Consider the following 16,082-nt stretch of genomic DNA (forward strand, 5'->3'; position numbering starts at 1 on the left):
TGCAGCATTGCAGCATTGTCCCCTGCAGCCCAAAAAGCATTTTCCCCTATAGACCTCCATTGAAAAAGAGACAGTTCAAACTGTTGACAGCACACTTCAGACTTGAATTAAGATCAACTATGACTCTTTCTGTTAGGAATTTTTGATCCAGGGAGGCTCAATATTTGTAAAATTTTCCTCAATCAGAGAAAAGACATTTAAATTCTGTGACACCATCACAATGTAAAGACAAAATTGTTTTTAATCTTTGTAGTGATGATAATTCATTCAGTCTCATTTATCTTTTACAGAATGGCTTTACTCCTCTGCATATTGCTTGTAAAAAGAACCACATGCGAGTGATGGATCTCCTGCTTAAACACGCTGCGTCGTTAGAGGCTGTGACTGAGGTGAGGGAACAGGACAGAGGAGATGACAATAACAGCTCATGGATCATTATATTAAGCATGATTGGCATGCAAGACCATTTGTAATATTCTTTTCCTCTTCTAAACAGTCCGGCCTGACCCCCCTGCATGTGGCATCATTTATGGGTCATCTCAACATTGTGAAGATCCTGGTGCAGAAAGGAGCTTCGCCCAGTGCCTCCAATGTGGTGAGTTTCATTCTGAAATCTAGCTCAAAAAGAGCAGCAAGATAACCAATTCAGTGCTGGTTATGTTGTTGTTGTTGTTGTTGTTGTTGTTGTTGTTGTTGTTGTTGTTGTTGTTGTTGTTGTTGTTGTTGTGATAAATCTGAGTGGGTGGTTTGTCTTTCTCTGCATGAGTAGAAAGTGGAGACTCCTCTCCATATGGCATCTCGGGCAGGACACTTTGAGGTAGCAGAGTTCTTACTTGAGAACGCAGCACCGGTGGATGCCAAGGCCAAGGTAGAGATTTTACACTCTATAGCAAAATCCACATAGTGTTTGCTCATGCATAAAGATTCCTCATGTAGATTAAATACTCTTTATGTGATGTAGCATTCATTTATGAAGTTGGTTCAGCAGCTAATTTCTGGCAGAGTTTCCACATGTAATGCTCCACAATGTAACAAGTTGAAATCACAGTGGAGAAGCTAACTGAAAATAGGATGATTAAGTCAGTAGAGAAGGCAGTTTACTGCTGGAGTGTCATGCAGTATCATACTCTCTCCTTGTTCCAGGATGACCAAACACCTCTGCATTGTGCTGCTCGGATGGGCCACAAGGAGCTGGTGAAGCTGCTGCTGGAGCACAAAGCCAACCCCAACTCCACAACCACAGCAGGTCACACACCCCTACACATCGCTGCCCGGGAAGGTCACGTACAAACCGTACGCATCCTGCTGGACATGGAGGCTCAGCAGACCAAGATGACCAAGGTAAAGCCCGTCTGCTTAACTTTTACTGCATAATGTTTGGCTCACTTAAAACTATCATGGCAAATAGCTAATATTGTGTTCACTTCCGTGTTGGTGCCTCTGTAGAAAGGCTTCACTCCGCTTCATGTGGCCTCAAAGTACGGGAAGGTGGATGTAGCAGAGCTGTTATTGGAGAGGGGAGCCAACCCTAACGCTGCTGGGAAGGTAAGAAAAACATAAAGGTCTGACTATATGTAAGACAAACTTTGATGCGTCTACCTTAGTCTGATGAACTTTTGATTCTGTTTTTGCAGAATGGTCTGACTCCGCTGCATGTTGCTGTACATCACAACAACCTGGATGTTGTCAACTTACTTGTCAGCAAAGGAGGGTCACCACATAGTGCAGCCAGGGTGAGTAACAAAAGAAATACACACAAGTCCACACATAATTTATGCTGAATGGCCTAGTACAGGGCTTGGCAGTATGGGGAAATCAAATACTACAATACTTTGACCAGATAACCTCATATCAATATTGTAGTGTTGACTATTTGTGCTTACACAAAATATTTACACAATTAGATTTTTTATCAAGTAATCACACATAATCATGTGGATAAAATGACTCGGTATAAGCAAATAATAGATCAGCGAGAACAGTCTGGTGAGTTTAGAAAATTACATTATTTTATTGTAATGCAGCCTTAAAAACCAGGGAAAGACAACAGTTACAATATTACGATATATACAAAATCTAAGAAGGTATTTATTCTCATATCATGATATTGCTATCATATCATTATATCATCCAGCCCGAGCCCAGTACTATGGATATACACATCTTTTTCTAACCACAACTCATGTCTGTGCTCCAGAATGGCTACACCGCCCTCCACATAGCATCCAAGCAGAACCAGGTGGAGGTGGCTAACAGTCTGCTGCAGTACGGAGCGTCAGCCAATGCTGAGTCACTGCAGGGAGTCACACCTCTCCACCTGGCCTCACAGGAAGGAAGGCCCGACATGGTCTCCCTGCTCATCTCCAAACAGGCCAACGTCAACCTTGGAAACAAGGCACGAATCACACAAATGATTAAAGGATGACTGTCATTGGGCAGCGCGTTTATTTGGAAAACAATGTTACTTGGGTTTGATTTGTTCTGTGTTTGACTTTTGTCTTCTGCATCTTTTTGCCTCCAGAGTGGATTAACCCCTCTCCATCTGGTGGCACAAGAAGGACATGTTGGCATCGCAGATATATTGGTGAAGCAAGGTGCTTCAGTCTACGCTGCTACGCGGGTAAACAACCTTTTAAGTCTCATTGCAAACTGTGTGGCTTATCGAAGCCTTATCAGTGTAGAAACCACTTGTACCATCCACTTTGAGCCATAGCAGATAGTGTCTAAGCGCTGTAGCATAAATAGCCTGATGATCTCATAGGAGAGGGTTATGTTTCCATCAACACATGGCTGACCCTCAAGGTGTTCAGACCCTTTGGATCTGTAGTGCTTAGAGCAACTTTACAGCATTGTTTTGAGATAGAGATGTAAAAAATTAATGCAGAAAATAGTAAGTAGGGTTCAATTTGTGTGCAAAATTTTATAATGTGGTCAGTACAGCAGCACCACAAACAAAAGTCCTCATTGACACAATCTTGACAACATGAGAGCATTTTAGGGATTACAAAAATGGTAGATTTTTTTTGTTTGCAGTGGTGGAAGTGCTCAGATGTTTTACTTACAGGGATACTTCACAACCCAACTCATTATTTGTACATCAATTACTCACCCAGTTTTAAGCTGAATACAAGAAATAAAACTTTTTTTTCTCGCATGCCTTCATGGTGAACGAGGAATCCAAAAATTGAGAAAATTCTTGATGAATTGATGTCATCGATGGCCACGTTTAACCACATCAAAACTATATAAGAACTGTTAATTAACTCTCACACAACTTGTGCAGTATAACCCAAGACTCATTTATCCAGCTGAATGTTTAGTGTTTCCCAAACACAAGCATTTTCACTAAAACCTTACTATATAAGTATTAAGTAAAAGTACCAATACTACAGTGTAGAAATACTCTGTTACAAATAAAAGTACAAGTACTGAGATCAAAATATTCTTAAAGTAGAAAAGGTAAAAGCATGCAAAATGGCTGATTTCGGAATAATGCATATCTTTGAATTATATTATAATTATACATTACTTATATGTTGCAGCTGGTGAGTTGTGGCTCATCTGTTTTACTGCCAGGTAGCTTGTGAATTTCAGTTCAAGGGATCAATAAAGTCTTATCTTTATCTATTGTAAATCATAATTTATTTTTTGACATATTTTGTGTAATTAATTTGAATCTGCAAAGTAACTGGTAAGTAAGAGCTACAATATTTCCTTTTAAACTGTAGTGGAGTGGAAGTATAAAGTAGGATAATGTTCAGTTTCTCAAGTAAAGTGCCTTAAAATTGTACTTAAGTATAGTACTTGGGTGAATGTACATAGTTACTTCCCGCCATATGTTGTGGAGCTCTTGTACTGGAATTTCCCAAGGTGATATTATTGGTATTATTGTTCCCATCTTGTGTACAAGAAATAATAACACCCTCTTTTGTTAATTTCTACATTGCAGCCTGAATGCAGTTTTTATCTCTGCTCTGCTCTCAAAATGATTGTACTGTGTGGATTTGAAGTATTATTTAATGTAATATTCATGAATCATTCAGCCCTTTATACCATCACATCTACATAATGTATTCAAATTAAAAGGTCATTAAGACACTTAAGTTATGCGACTGCTGTGATTTTGTGTTTAAGACTTTTTACTTTTTTCCCCTCTCTGTCAGATGGGCTACACCCCTCTGCATGTAGCGTGTCACTATGGCAACATCAAGATGGTGAAGTTCCTCCTGCAGCAACAAGCAAACGTCAACAGTAAAACAAGAGTGAGTGCCTCCCTCTGGTTTTACATAAAACTACAACCAAATGCAGAGTCAGGGCATGACTCACACAGTTACAGTGTGCCTACTGTCTCTGATTCATTCATCAGGAAATATTACAGAGTCGTGCTGCTGCAGAGGTTCTGCTCTGTGAAAGCTGTTAAAACTGGCTGTTTTTTACAATGATTTATTGGAATGAGTGCATTTTACCTCTCTAATGTTTAATGTGCCGTAAAATCATTGGAGAGACTGCAAGTCTTTAATTTCCTGTCATTGCCATATTTAAATTCATAATATGATAACGTTTACAAATGCACTGCAATAAGGAATACAGACTGGACAATTTTAGACAACTCAATAGATTGTTTTCTTAATTACTTGATTTACTTTTTTTCTGACATTTTAACAGACTCAAATAATAAAACATTTTTATCACGAGCTCCCAGGACCCAAGCTGACATATTTAATTTGATTGCTTTGTCTGGCTATAGGCATGAAACTAAAATGACCTGTGGTCAGGTCAGGTAATTTAGAAATCCCCTCCCCCACATCTGTATTTTTGCTGCACATTCTCACACAATAAGCACAGTCTGTATTTTACTGGAATTTATTGACATTATCTCCTGGACATGATGTAAAGGCCTAATGAACAAAACTGTTGAGCCTGTTTAAAGATAGAAAAATGTTCCTTACTGCTTGTTACCATGCATGTTATCCACCTGATTATCTTTTGAGATTTTACTCTTCTGATGGATTTGAGCTTTGTCTTTCTGCGAATGGATCTCCATGATGAGCCTCCCAAATTTGCACCTATAATGCTGTCAAAACTTTCATTTATAATTGTCAATGCAGCCTCCACAACTATCATCTGGAAAAGAGGCAGAAAAAACAAAAATACTTATAGAAAAAAAATCACAGAGATGCCAATTCACACAGGAATAATATCGCGACCTCTGTGTTTGACAAAATATGGAAGCTAATTAATGGAATTTTTATTTGACAAATTACAGAAATTGAAGATTTGCATGGGATTATGATCACAGATGATAGAGGTCCCCAGATAATACTCGTCCCATACGAGTAGCATAAGAGTCCAAAACACAAAAATGTATAGATCATCATCATCATAGAGGACTGAGAAAAACCAGTACATTAAAACATGACTTAAACATTTAAACTATTATCAAACTTTCTGCTGATTTGTTTTGTGTTGACCTACCAGTTGTTTGAGCTCTTGTCAGACAATAGTTGTCCACTGTAGTGATGTTTTTTTAAGATCCAGTTCACTCATTGTGATGCTGCTAAAAAAGGATCTTCTGTACTTCATAATTCAGGAATAATTCAGAAAAAAATGTTTCTTTTAGATGTATCTTCAATGTCTTTTGTAAATTGAGTGAGTAAGAATACATTTAATCTCTTTTTCAGCTTGGTTACACTCCTCTGCACCAGGCGGCCCAGCAGGGACACACAGACATTGTGACACTGCTGCTGAAGCACGGAGCTCAGCCCAACGAGACAACAACAGTGAGCATAAATGCACCTTATCTTCTTCAAAATGATTAATAAAGCTTGTTTTTCAGAGATCTGATCATCTGCTCCTTTCTGTCCGTCAGAATGGTACTTCAGCTCTGGCCATTGCGAAGAGGTTGGGCTACATCTCTGTGATTGATGTCTTAAAGCTCGTCACTGAGGAGACAGTTTCCATGGTGAGAAGTTTAGAAAAGCTACCGTGCCCTCAGGATACAGCTGCGGCATTATGTGGCTGTAAAAATCACATGAAAATACTTTTACACTCACTGTTGTAATTGTTTTCTCCTCTTACCTCTGTTCAGACGACCACTGAGAAACATCGCATGAGCTTCCCAGAAACAGTGGATGAGATTCTTGACGTGTCTGAGGACGAAGGTAAAGAAGTTCAATTATTATTAGTTAGATAAAACAGTCTGAAACAATATTTGATCGACTATGTTATCTAAACATTACTTCCTGTTGATAAGGCTGATTTCATGATTTTTTAAACTGGTCACATAAATATTCTTTTTTTCCCAATTCCTTTTGCTTTTTGCCCTTTTTTAGGAATTGCACAGCTAACATTAGGTATGAATGTCTCTTTCTTTCTTCGTGCGGCATTCATAGGTCGTTGTTTTAAAGTGTGTGGCTCCATTTCAAGCTCACTCTCTGTCTTTACTGTGCCGCTCTTCCTCTCTCTTCCTCTCTCTCTCTCTCTCTCTCTCTCTCTCTCTCTCTCTCTCGTTTCCTCTGTAGTGGCGCTCACTGTGATGGTGGCTCTGGTTTCTCATTAGCATGCACCCATAGCACCCATGTCTGTAACCTCTATATGTCCCTTCAATAACACCCTCATCCTCTAACTCTCCAGGTGTCTTTTTCCCTCCATGTTTTGATAGCAGTCCTTGTTTTCACAGTTACAGCCATAGCGAATACATATAGACAACCCCTATAACCAACATATCATTTTTTTCTAATATCAGTTAAAATTTAACAAATATTTTATTTAAAAAAAAACCCAACAAAACTTAACATCTGCTCTGTGAGCTTTAGCAGTTCATAGTGGAGTAGTGCTACCATTGCTCTGAAATGTGTGTCTTCTGTTGTGTCTGCATTTAAATCCAGTGTGGTGTCATTCTTGTACTGCATCGTTTTTGTGTTCCTCCCATGTGAAATGTATGTGATAGCGGATTTGTATATTAAAGTTATTCGTAGTCATAAAGAAAACTATCACCTGACTCTACAGAGGCTTATAGAGACCTCGAACAATTATTGTTACGTTTTCTGGCCTGCATCTAGGCTTTGGGGTTATATATTTTTTCATACCTTCCTCACATTTCACCATGGTATACCCATGGAAGGATTACTGAACGGGCCTAGGGGTCACAGGCCCAGGGGCCTAAAGTTTCAGGGCCCCCCTGGACTTCTCCTGCAAAATGTCACTCAGATATAAGCATATTGACTGGGAAGAAACTGGAAATGACCACATAGAGATACAAATATAACACAAAGAGATGCACAAGAACTGCAAAGAGTAACAAAATGAACAAAAAAGACAAAATAAAACAAAGAGACAGAATGCTTCAAAGAGACACAAAACCACCACAAGGTGTGTGGCTCCGTGTCCAGGGGTTTACTGTCTCATAATCCACCCATGGGTATTAGTTATAAAATGGGATATATATTTATGTTCGAAAATTACTATATTTTGAGCTAATTTTCTAGTACTTTATACAAATTTTACAAATTTCTTGATAATTTTTGAGTCCTTTCTTTTTTCATTGCTCTTTGCCTTCTTCCCATGTTTTTGAAAAGAATCAAGCCAATTTGCTCAGGTTTTGAAGGGTTAATAGAAAGAGGAACTTCTCATTTTTCAAAGTTATTGAAAATCATACTGTCAATTTTCTAAATGCCCTGTTATGCCATAATCCCATAATACTGCCCAACCCTCTCGCTGCACTCTTAGCATATTCACAGTGATAGGCCACAATTATCAGGTAAATCCTTCTGGAGTTGGTGGAGACCAAAAACAGAGCTAAACGGAGAGCACATATTGGACTTACAATCAACAGGACAAACAAACATAACTGTGATAATCTGGTGGTATAAATAAATAACTGTTGGCTAACAAGTTTTACTATATCAACGTAAAACTTATATGTCAGCTCAGAGCTGGTTTTGCTGCCTTTTAAAAGTCACTCATTGCAAGTTTAACTTTTAATGACTGATGTTCACAACACCACTGACAATGATGTCAGAGGACATTATGTCTTGATATTTTTAGTCCCCTGATAATTTAACTGACAGATCGTCACCTTTGCTCTAAATATAGAGAGTAGCCGAGACACCATCTTAAAGTCACATCTCATATCCGCAATGGTGAAATGATAGCGGCAGGTTATCTGATGCACACGCTCGTATGCGGTAACACTTTGCCTACACAACATGGCACACATGCACAGTACACAAGACAGAGAATATCCAGGACACAAGCTGACTCATGTGAACCTGTGGGAAGTGGACTCGCAGAGTCAAACATAGTGTAATGACACCTACGACATCACTTTGGCTCTCGACCGCTGACAGACGCCCGCTCACACACTCACACAAGCTGCGCTGATACGGTCACATATTAATACACACAGGGAAGACGCACTTCTGGTGAATTCTTGAAAATTACTGCATGTTGTGGGGGTAAGTAACCCACCTCTGCTCATACAATGATCTTTTTTAAAGGAGAGCAGCCTGTGTTGTGGTCATTATGTGTGTTGCAGTGGGCTGATGCTGCTCTGTTGTCCTAGCTTTTGCATTCGAGAGCAAATCTCCTCATACATCGCTCTCTGAGGCAGGTGATGTCTAAATCATCCAGCTCAATAACTGTTTATTCACTAGACAACACATTTTTGGAATTAGATTATGCTCTCCTCCAGAGATGGTGCACTGTGCACATCTATAATGCTGTTGTCTCTAACTGAGATTTTATGGGCTTTTGAAAACTCCGGACTACATTTGTAGGCTGTCCTCTCTTATTTCAATGTAGTCATGTTTGAGTGGTTCTGAATGGACGCAGCCTGAGACTACAGCTGATTACGGTGACCTGCTGTATTGATCATGTCCTCGTTACTGATTTTTTAAATGTTTGCTAGAAGTTTTTGCTATTTATTGGCAGTAAAACTGTTAGTTTACAGAGCATCGTCACTAATGTCTCATCTCACCGGTCTAACCCCTTAATCACAGAGCCATCTCCTAACGTCTAACCCCTCTAACCGCTGGTTAACAACCTTGTTCTTTTCTTTCTCTCTCCCTCTTTTGCTGTTTCACCAACCTGACCACGGTCTGTTCGCTCTCTTTGGCATGTTGTTCTCTGAAGGAGAGGAGCTCCTGGGGACAGAAGGGGCCAGGTACATGAAGATGGATGACATGAAAGACCATGATGACGATTTCCTCTCCCCCAAGAAATCACTGGAGTACGAGAGAGGGCTGGGCACAGCGTAAGGGGGGCTGGGCGGGGAAACAGGCGAGAGAGCCAAGCTGGTAGCCACAAGCTAATAGGTGGATGGATAGAGGGGGATGCACCATAGACACTCACTAAACACCAGGGACGAGAGCACTTGGGAGGAGATGTAAAGAGACTTCTTTAATCTGACTCGTGTTTTTCTCTTTTGATCCAACAGGAATTACTCGCCTGCCATTCCCAGGATCCCCCGAGTTTCTCCAGAGACCGTTATCCTGAAAGAACATGAGATAGATCAGGTACTGTACAGATCAGCATCAGGAAGATACTGCAGAGGCAATTTGGTGTTGCACTTCCATAACGTTGAGGGACTTGCAAGAAAAACATTAAAAGGAGATGTATTGTGCTCATTTTCAGCTTCACACTTGTATGTTGAGTTTCTACTAGAGCATGGTCTGAACCGGAGGTTTTTCCTCACAGGGATTTTTACTTTCACATACATTTACATCATTATTTGAAATTCTGCCCATGTTTAAAATAAAGGTCCCACACTGTAACATTAAATATAGGACAGAAAATAAGGAAAACACAATAGGTCAACTTTTAAAAAGAATACTCAAAATTGAAGTAGCAGATGTTGAGATAACCTGACTTTTTGTCCATAATATGGGTCAAACTACAACAACCCCCAATCCTTCATTTCCCTTGCAACTTAATAATGACATTCCTTTCAAATCGGACAAGTTTGCAGTGGGTGGGATGGGTTTCTGAAGCCAATCTGACTCCTCATACTAAAATGAGAGCATTATTTTTTGAAGAACCAGAGCGCTTTCATACTACATGAATGAATGAACCATAATGTTAATCACACAGTCACTGCACTTGGTGCTCTGCTGCTCCGTCGTTTAAAATAATCATACTGCACATTACGACAGCATTCTAACATCTTTACGGTCCAATTTGTGCCATATCACTCTAGCAATCAGAGCAAGCTTTTTCGAACAAACACTGTTCTCTGTTCTCACTGGTCTCTGTTATGAATTTGCAGTTTCGACGTCCAAGCTGAAGTGACTCAAGTGCTGTCACTTGAGAAAACTGGTGGAATGTCCCTTTTACTCACAGTCTACTTAATAGATATTTTTCAAAGTTTACCACTTTTCTTCAACTCTTCATTAGCAAAATAAAGTCTTCGTATTTGTCTGTGGACTCCTAAAATCTCCAAGACAACTTAGCAACCTCCATCTGCTAAAGAAGACTAAGAGAAGGTGTTGAAAGCTCAGGAAAAAGATGAACTTGAGTTAAGGTCTATGTGCTGACTTTCTTTGGTCAAACTACTGTTTTCAAGATAAAGAATCAATTTTAATGCTCAAGTCAATAATTTTTTGTGTGATTTTGTCAACTTAAAAGGCTGTGTGTTGTGGCCGTTTTTTTTTTTTACATATTTTTATTAGGTTTTGAATATAGAAAAACATACCAATATATAAAACAATACATAAAACAGTACAATACACATAATATACACCCTTAGACCTACATATACATGATGCAAAACATAGCCCAACTAGAGGATGAATGAAAATAGATAATATAAAATAAACAAACAGAAAAATAAATAAATAAAAGGAAAATGTTTAACCTAAATGCACATTTCTGATTAAAACTTAAAAAATGATACTTTTAGGTGACTTTATTTGAAAGTATGTAAAGTGATGCTGTCATTTTAGTTCCACCCTTTTTGTAACATTATATTGTAAATGAGATTCTCCTCAATGGTCATTTGAAGGTTAATGATGTACTGTTTCCATAATCACTGTAAAAATAGCACTTTAAACATGAATACACCGGCATAATCTCATCATAACCCTCTGCATATCATCTCCATTACACAGATGATAGTGTACGCAATACACTTTTAGGGTCATATTAAACATTATGCTAAACAGTGTTCTTTTTAGGATGCCATGAGCAGTTTGTCTTTCTGTCTGTTGTAGCAACACACTCCACTTCCACTGCCCAAAGAATATGATGAGGACTCACTGATCCCCAGCAGCCCAGCAACTGAGACGTCAGATAATGTCAGCCCAGTTGCCAGTCCCATACACACAGGGTCAGCACAGCAATGATTAAAAAAACATTTTTATCTCGCTTAATCTCTATTTTGTATTTGATCTGGCAGCTAATTGTCTCAGTCTTTGTTTAACAACAGGTTCCTGGTCAGTTTTATGGTAGATGCTCGGGGCGGCTCAATGCGAGGCAGCAGGCATAACGGTCTACGTGTCATCATACCTCCGCGGACCTGTGCGGCACCAACCCGCATCACCTGCCGCCTGGTGAAGCCGCAGAAGCTGACCAGCCCCCCTCCACTGGTGGAGGGAGAGGGGCTGGCCAGCAGGATCATCTCCCTGGGGCCGGCCGGGATGCAATTCCTGGGGTAAGGAAACTTTGTTCTACTGAAAACAATCAAGATCTTTTTTGCTTACTCTAAGTGCACAAAAAACGTTAATATTTTACATATTTCTAGTCCTCATTAAGATCATGAAAGTGGATCAATCACTCCAGTTCTGAGGTCTTTAAAGTGGCTTCCTGTCTGTTAAGCAACTGATTTAAAATGAATGCTTTTGGTTTATAAAGTACAGAACGGTTTATGGTCTAGATACTTTTCTGACCGTCTGCTACACCATTTCTTTCTCTTTCCTTTTTGCAACAATTGTATTTCATTTGTTATTTACGACATCTATTGCACGTCTGTCCATCCTGGAAGAGGGATCCCTCATCATCCTCTGCCGCTCTTCCCGAGGTTTCTTCCTTTTTTTTCATGTTACAGGGGTTCTTTTTCAGGAGTTTTTCCTTGGGTGATGTGAGGGTCTAAGGGCAGAGGGATGTCGTACACTGTAACGCCCTCTGAGGCAAACCTTGTTTTGTGATAATGGGCTCTATAAATAAAATTGACTTGACTTGACTTGAACCATCCACACCTGTCATGTCATCAGGGACAGGTATGTTTTCTGTCACCAGAGTCAGAATTAAACAAGGAAAAGCAGCATTAAGTTTTTATGCACCTTAAACCTGGAACAAACTCCCAGAGCAGCCCAATTGCCAGAAGAATATGTTGGCAATGTACGTTTCTGCAAATATATGTTAAATTTCTACATTTCATTTGTATGTTATCAACATTGCTAAAGTGACATAGTACATACACTGACCTTTGTATCTGGAGGTGGAGAGGAGAGTGGATGGCGTGACTTCTAATCTACTAATCTGCAGACCACTATTCAAACAACAAACCAGTTGTGTTTTAGCATGCCATTGCTGATTTTCCAGCAGCTTTTTAGGCACTAAACGTGGGTTTTTTGTAGCAACTGATTGGTTGGGGTAGTGCCATGAAAAGCAGTTGTTTTTTAAAGAGACATTTCCAGCAGGAATTGTGTCTCTAAAATCATGTAAAAATGTAAAAAATCAGCCAAAAGATGTTATTTTCATAACTATAACCAATGGGTTCTTTGTGCCTAAGCTTAACAAACATGAACCACAGCATGTAAAGTTTCAATGTCTGCTACATAATAAAATACAAATGTTATGTATCCATGTTTTGCAAAAATGTACAATGATTCAACAACTATGCAGCTAATTGGGCTGCTCAGAAGGCAGCAGGTTCACTGTATCTCTCAGATCTTTTAAATCAAGGCACAAGACTTTTCTGTTTGTTCAAATAATTATGCATTTCTTACACTGCAACTTTTCTTCTTGTATTTATAAGTCTTAGTCTTCTATTTTTTTCTGTGTCCTTTAGTAATATGTTTCTTTTTGCACTTTGTAATGTTTTCTGTGAAGCACTTTGAATAACGTTGTTGAAATGTGCAAAAAGTGTTACTACGCTTTTGTACCTAGTAAGTCACTGTCATTTGTTCATGTATAATTCTTTATCTTTTGTTTGGCAGACCGGTGATAGTGGAGATCCCCCACTTTGCCGCTCTGGGTCGAGGTGACCGGGAGCTTGTGGTGTTGAGGAGCGAGAATGGCTCAGTCTGGAAAGAACATCGCAATCGCTATGGCGACGAGGTGCTAGAAACAATCCTCAACGGGATGGATGAGGGTAAGAGTTTACATGCTGGATCTCAGTCTGACATTCAGACATGACACTGGGTGTCGTCACTTCCTGAAAGTTTAACCCTCTTCTGGCTCCTCAGAATTAGAAAGTCAAGAGGAGCTCGGGAAGAAGCGAATCCGTCGCATCATCTCCACCGACTTCCCCCTTTACTTTGCTGTTGTATCACGAGTCCAGCAAGAGAGCGATTTGATCGGACCAGAAGGAGGTTCGCTGACAAGTAAACTGGTGCCACTGGTCCAGGCCACGTTTCCTGAGACAGCAGTCACCAAACGAGTCCGCCTGGGGCTGCAGGTGAGATGGGACGATGAGGAGAAGGAAGGAGAAGAAAGACAGAATCGTTAATGCCTGTGTTTGCCTGAAAAGAAAAAAGCATGTGGGATGTATATTGATTGATTTTGGAATGACCTGATCATATCGGCACTTGGTGATTCCTGATTAAGTTTTCTTTTGTTTCTTTATTTTGCTTTTTCTTTTGCATTTTTAGAGGACCTTTTAATTTCACACAGTGCATGCACTTGGCACCTTTATATAACTGTGGACCGCTCATTTAGTGCCGATATGTTGTTGTTTGTTTTATCTTTCTCATTAATGTATTTATATCCTTGGAAAAGCCCTGAATTTACTATATATTAACACATTAATTTGAGGTATCAGTCAGTCAAACATTACTTGATGGGAAATCATCTGCTTTACACTCACTGCACAGGGGCTTTGGTATCACGAATGTCTGGAAAATGGGCTAAAAGTTTTGTCTTACACCGAAAAGGGTGAAAGCTGCAACTGATCTTCAAACGTTGCATCTCTGAAGCTTTTACCACCCTTCTGTGTGTTTGACTACACTTAACAGGTCTTGATGTTTTCTCAAACATACACACCAAAGACAAGAAAAATACATTTTTTAGCACCACGCTCAGTTTTACAGCAAAAACTTACTTTATTTACACAAGCATCCACTTATGTTTAAAATTCTGTTTCAAATTTAAACATTAAAAAGGAATTATTAATAACATACCATCTGACAATTAGCTGTAAAATCAACATTTTGGAATGGTATTTTATGAAATGGTTAAATTTCAAATTACAATTATCCAGTCATCAATCATAAGATTTTATTTTTTTTCTTGGCACATTGATACTTTTAATTTTTACAATTTAAGTTTCCAGGCATTTCAAAATAGGGCTGGGCAATATATCGCTGATATATCGATATCATGATATGAAACAGATATCATTTTGAATTCTTTGATATCATAATGTGGACAATGTTGTCTTTAACACTTTAGTGATGCAATTTTTGAACGTATCAGACTGTTTTAGCTGGTCTATTATATATATTTACACACCTCATCATTATATCTAAATAACAGATGATTATTTATCAAAAATCTCATTGCGTAAATATTTTGTGAAAGCACCAATAGTCAGCGTTACAAATTGTTGCAATATTGATATCGAGACATTTGGTCAAAAATATTGTGATATTTTGATTTTCTCCATATTGCCCCGCCCAATATGTCAAACATTGGTTTGGTTTATAGAAAGAAAATTACATTAAATGTCATCTTTTCCCTTTTCATAATTCTTTGCAGTAGATGTTTGTTATATAAATATGCAGCATTTTCGCAGATTTGCTGATTTGGGTTTTTTTATGGCTCCATTTGCACACAATTTCATTTTACAATCTTTTTTCCAGTGTGCAGATTTTATTACAGTTCAAGACTAATATTGCATTCATATCTGTTTCTAACAAAATGATTATTCTAATTAAAAAAATAAATCCTCGATGAATATGTAGGTTAGAAACTTAAGAATTTTAATAATCAGATGGAAACCCTTAATTCCAAAGTCAGAATCAGTTTCAATAAACCAAAATAAAAGGTAGTTTCTGTATGAATGGACTTTTTACTGTGTGTCCTTTAGACACATGGGTGATTTAATACTGAGCTAAATATGTCTTGTAAACTAACATGCTACCACACATGCCGTAACCTCTATGCTGAAAGTAGTGAATGTAACTGAATGTAAGTAAAATAGAAATTATTATACTTTTCTAATAACTATTTCTTATTTTTTAGGAACATATCTATTTAATTAAACTGTAGCTGTCATATCATGAGTTGCCTTTAAAACCTGCAATGCCTTTTTCTTTGATATTGATTTTGTATTAATGACTGTATAAGTTTAATGTTAACACAAATTGTTACATTTTACAATAAAAAAGTTTTTAAGTCTACAACCAATTTGTTTATTTGTTTATTCACTGTGAACTTCTCTCTCTCTCTTTTTCTCCTCACCTTTAATTTTTCCCTGTTTGGTTGTGCTTTATTTTTTTTTTTTTTTACCCTTTTTTTCCTCATTGTACCACATCATCCATCAAACATTGTCTCATTCTACCTGCCACCCTGCTATCCAACATCTTTTATTTTTTAAATTTCTGTTGCCTGTTAATATATTTCTCTCTTTTGTCTAATTTCCCTTATTTCTACCACATCATCAAATCTGTGCCCGTGTTACGTACCCCCTCTCCCCACCATTTACTTTCAACCTCAGGCTCAGCCAGTTCCAGACGAGCTGGTTGCAAAGCTGCTTGGTAACCAGGCAAACTTTAGCCCCGTGGTCACTGTGGAGCCTCGGCGGCGCAAGTTCCACCGGCCCATCGGTCTGCGCATCCCCCTGCCCCCATCCTGGAGGGAAAGCCCCCGAGACTCTGGGGAGGGCGACACCACCAGTCTGCGTCTGCTTTGTTCTGTCATAGGTA

General features: G+C 38.8%; 1 protein-coding gene across 14 annotated transcripts in view; it reads left to right on the top strand.

Annotated features, from left to right (window-relative positions):
- ank1a (ankyrin 1, erythrocytic a) overlaps positions 1 to 16,082 on the top strand; it is a 116,221-nt gene that overhangs the window by 75,344 nt on the left and 24,795 nt on the right. For 9 of the 14 annotated variants that reach the window (XM_042487598.2, XM_042487616.2, XM_088076761.1 and 6 more), the window contains 20 exons: positions 291 to 389; positions 497 to 595; positions 770 to 868; positions 1,144 to 1,341; positions 1,447 to 1,545; positions 1,635 to 1,733; positions 2,198 to 2,395; positions 2,522 to 2,620; positions 4,164 to 4,262; positions 5,682 to 5,780; positions 5,870 to 5,962; positions 6,089 to 6,161; positions 6,333 to 6,353; positions 9,133 to 9,253; positions 9,437 to 9,515; positions 11,208 to 11,323; positions 11,423 to 11,647; positions 13,155 to 13,309; positions 13,404 to 13,615; positions 15,875 to 16,079. In XM_042487598.2, coding sequence (XP_042343532.1) covers positions 291 to 389; positions 497 to 595; positions 770 to 868; positions 1,144 to 1,341; positions 1,447 to 1,545; positions 1,635 to 1,733; positions 2,198 to 2,395; positions 2,522 to 2,620; positions 4,164 to 4,262; positions 5,682 to 5,780; positions 5,870 to 5,962; positions 6,089 to 6,161; positions 6,333 to 6,353; positions 9,133 to 9,253; positions 9,437 to 9,515; positions 11,208 to 11,323; positions 11,423 to 11,647; positions 13,155 to 13,309; positions 13,404 to 13,615; positions 15,875 to 16,079 — 2,488 coding nt within the window. The remainder of the gene's footprint in view (positions 1 to 290; positions 390 to 496; positions 596 to 769; positions 869 to 1,143; positions 1,342 to 1,446; positions 1,546 to 1,634; positions 1,734 to 2,197; positions 2,396 to 2,521; positions 2,621 to 4,163; positions 4,263 to 5,681; positions 5,781 to 5,869; positions 5,963 to 6,088; positions 6,162 to 6,332; positions 6,354 to 9,132; positions 9,254 to 9,436; positions 9,516 to 11,207; positions 11,324 to 11,422; positions 11,648 to 13,154; positions 13,310 to 13,403; positions 13,616 to 15,874; positions 16,080 to 16,082) is intronic. The other 5 variants (XM_088076765.1, XM_088076763.1, XM_088076764.1 and 2 more) reach the window with 5 other exon arrangements.

The sequence above is a fragment of the Plectropomus leopardus genome, chromosome 4 (genome assembly GCF_026936395.1).
Source record: "Plectropomus leopardus strain MGB_pleo_1.0 chromosome 4, ASM2693639v1, whole genome shotgun sequence".
In the NCBI taxonomy this organism is placed as follows: Eukaryota; Metazoa; Chordata; class Actinopteri; order Perciformes; family Serranidae; genus Plectropomus; species Plectropomus leopardus.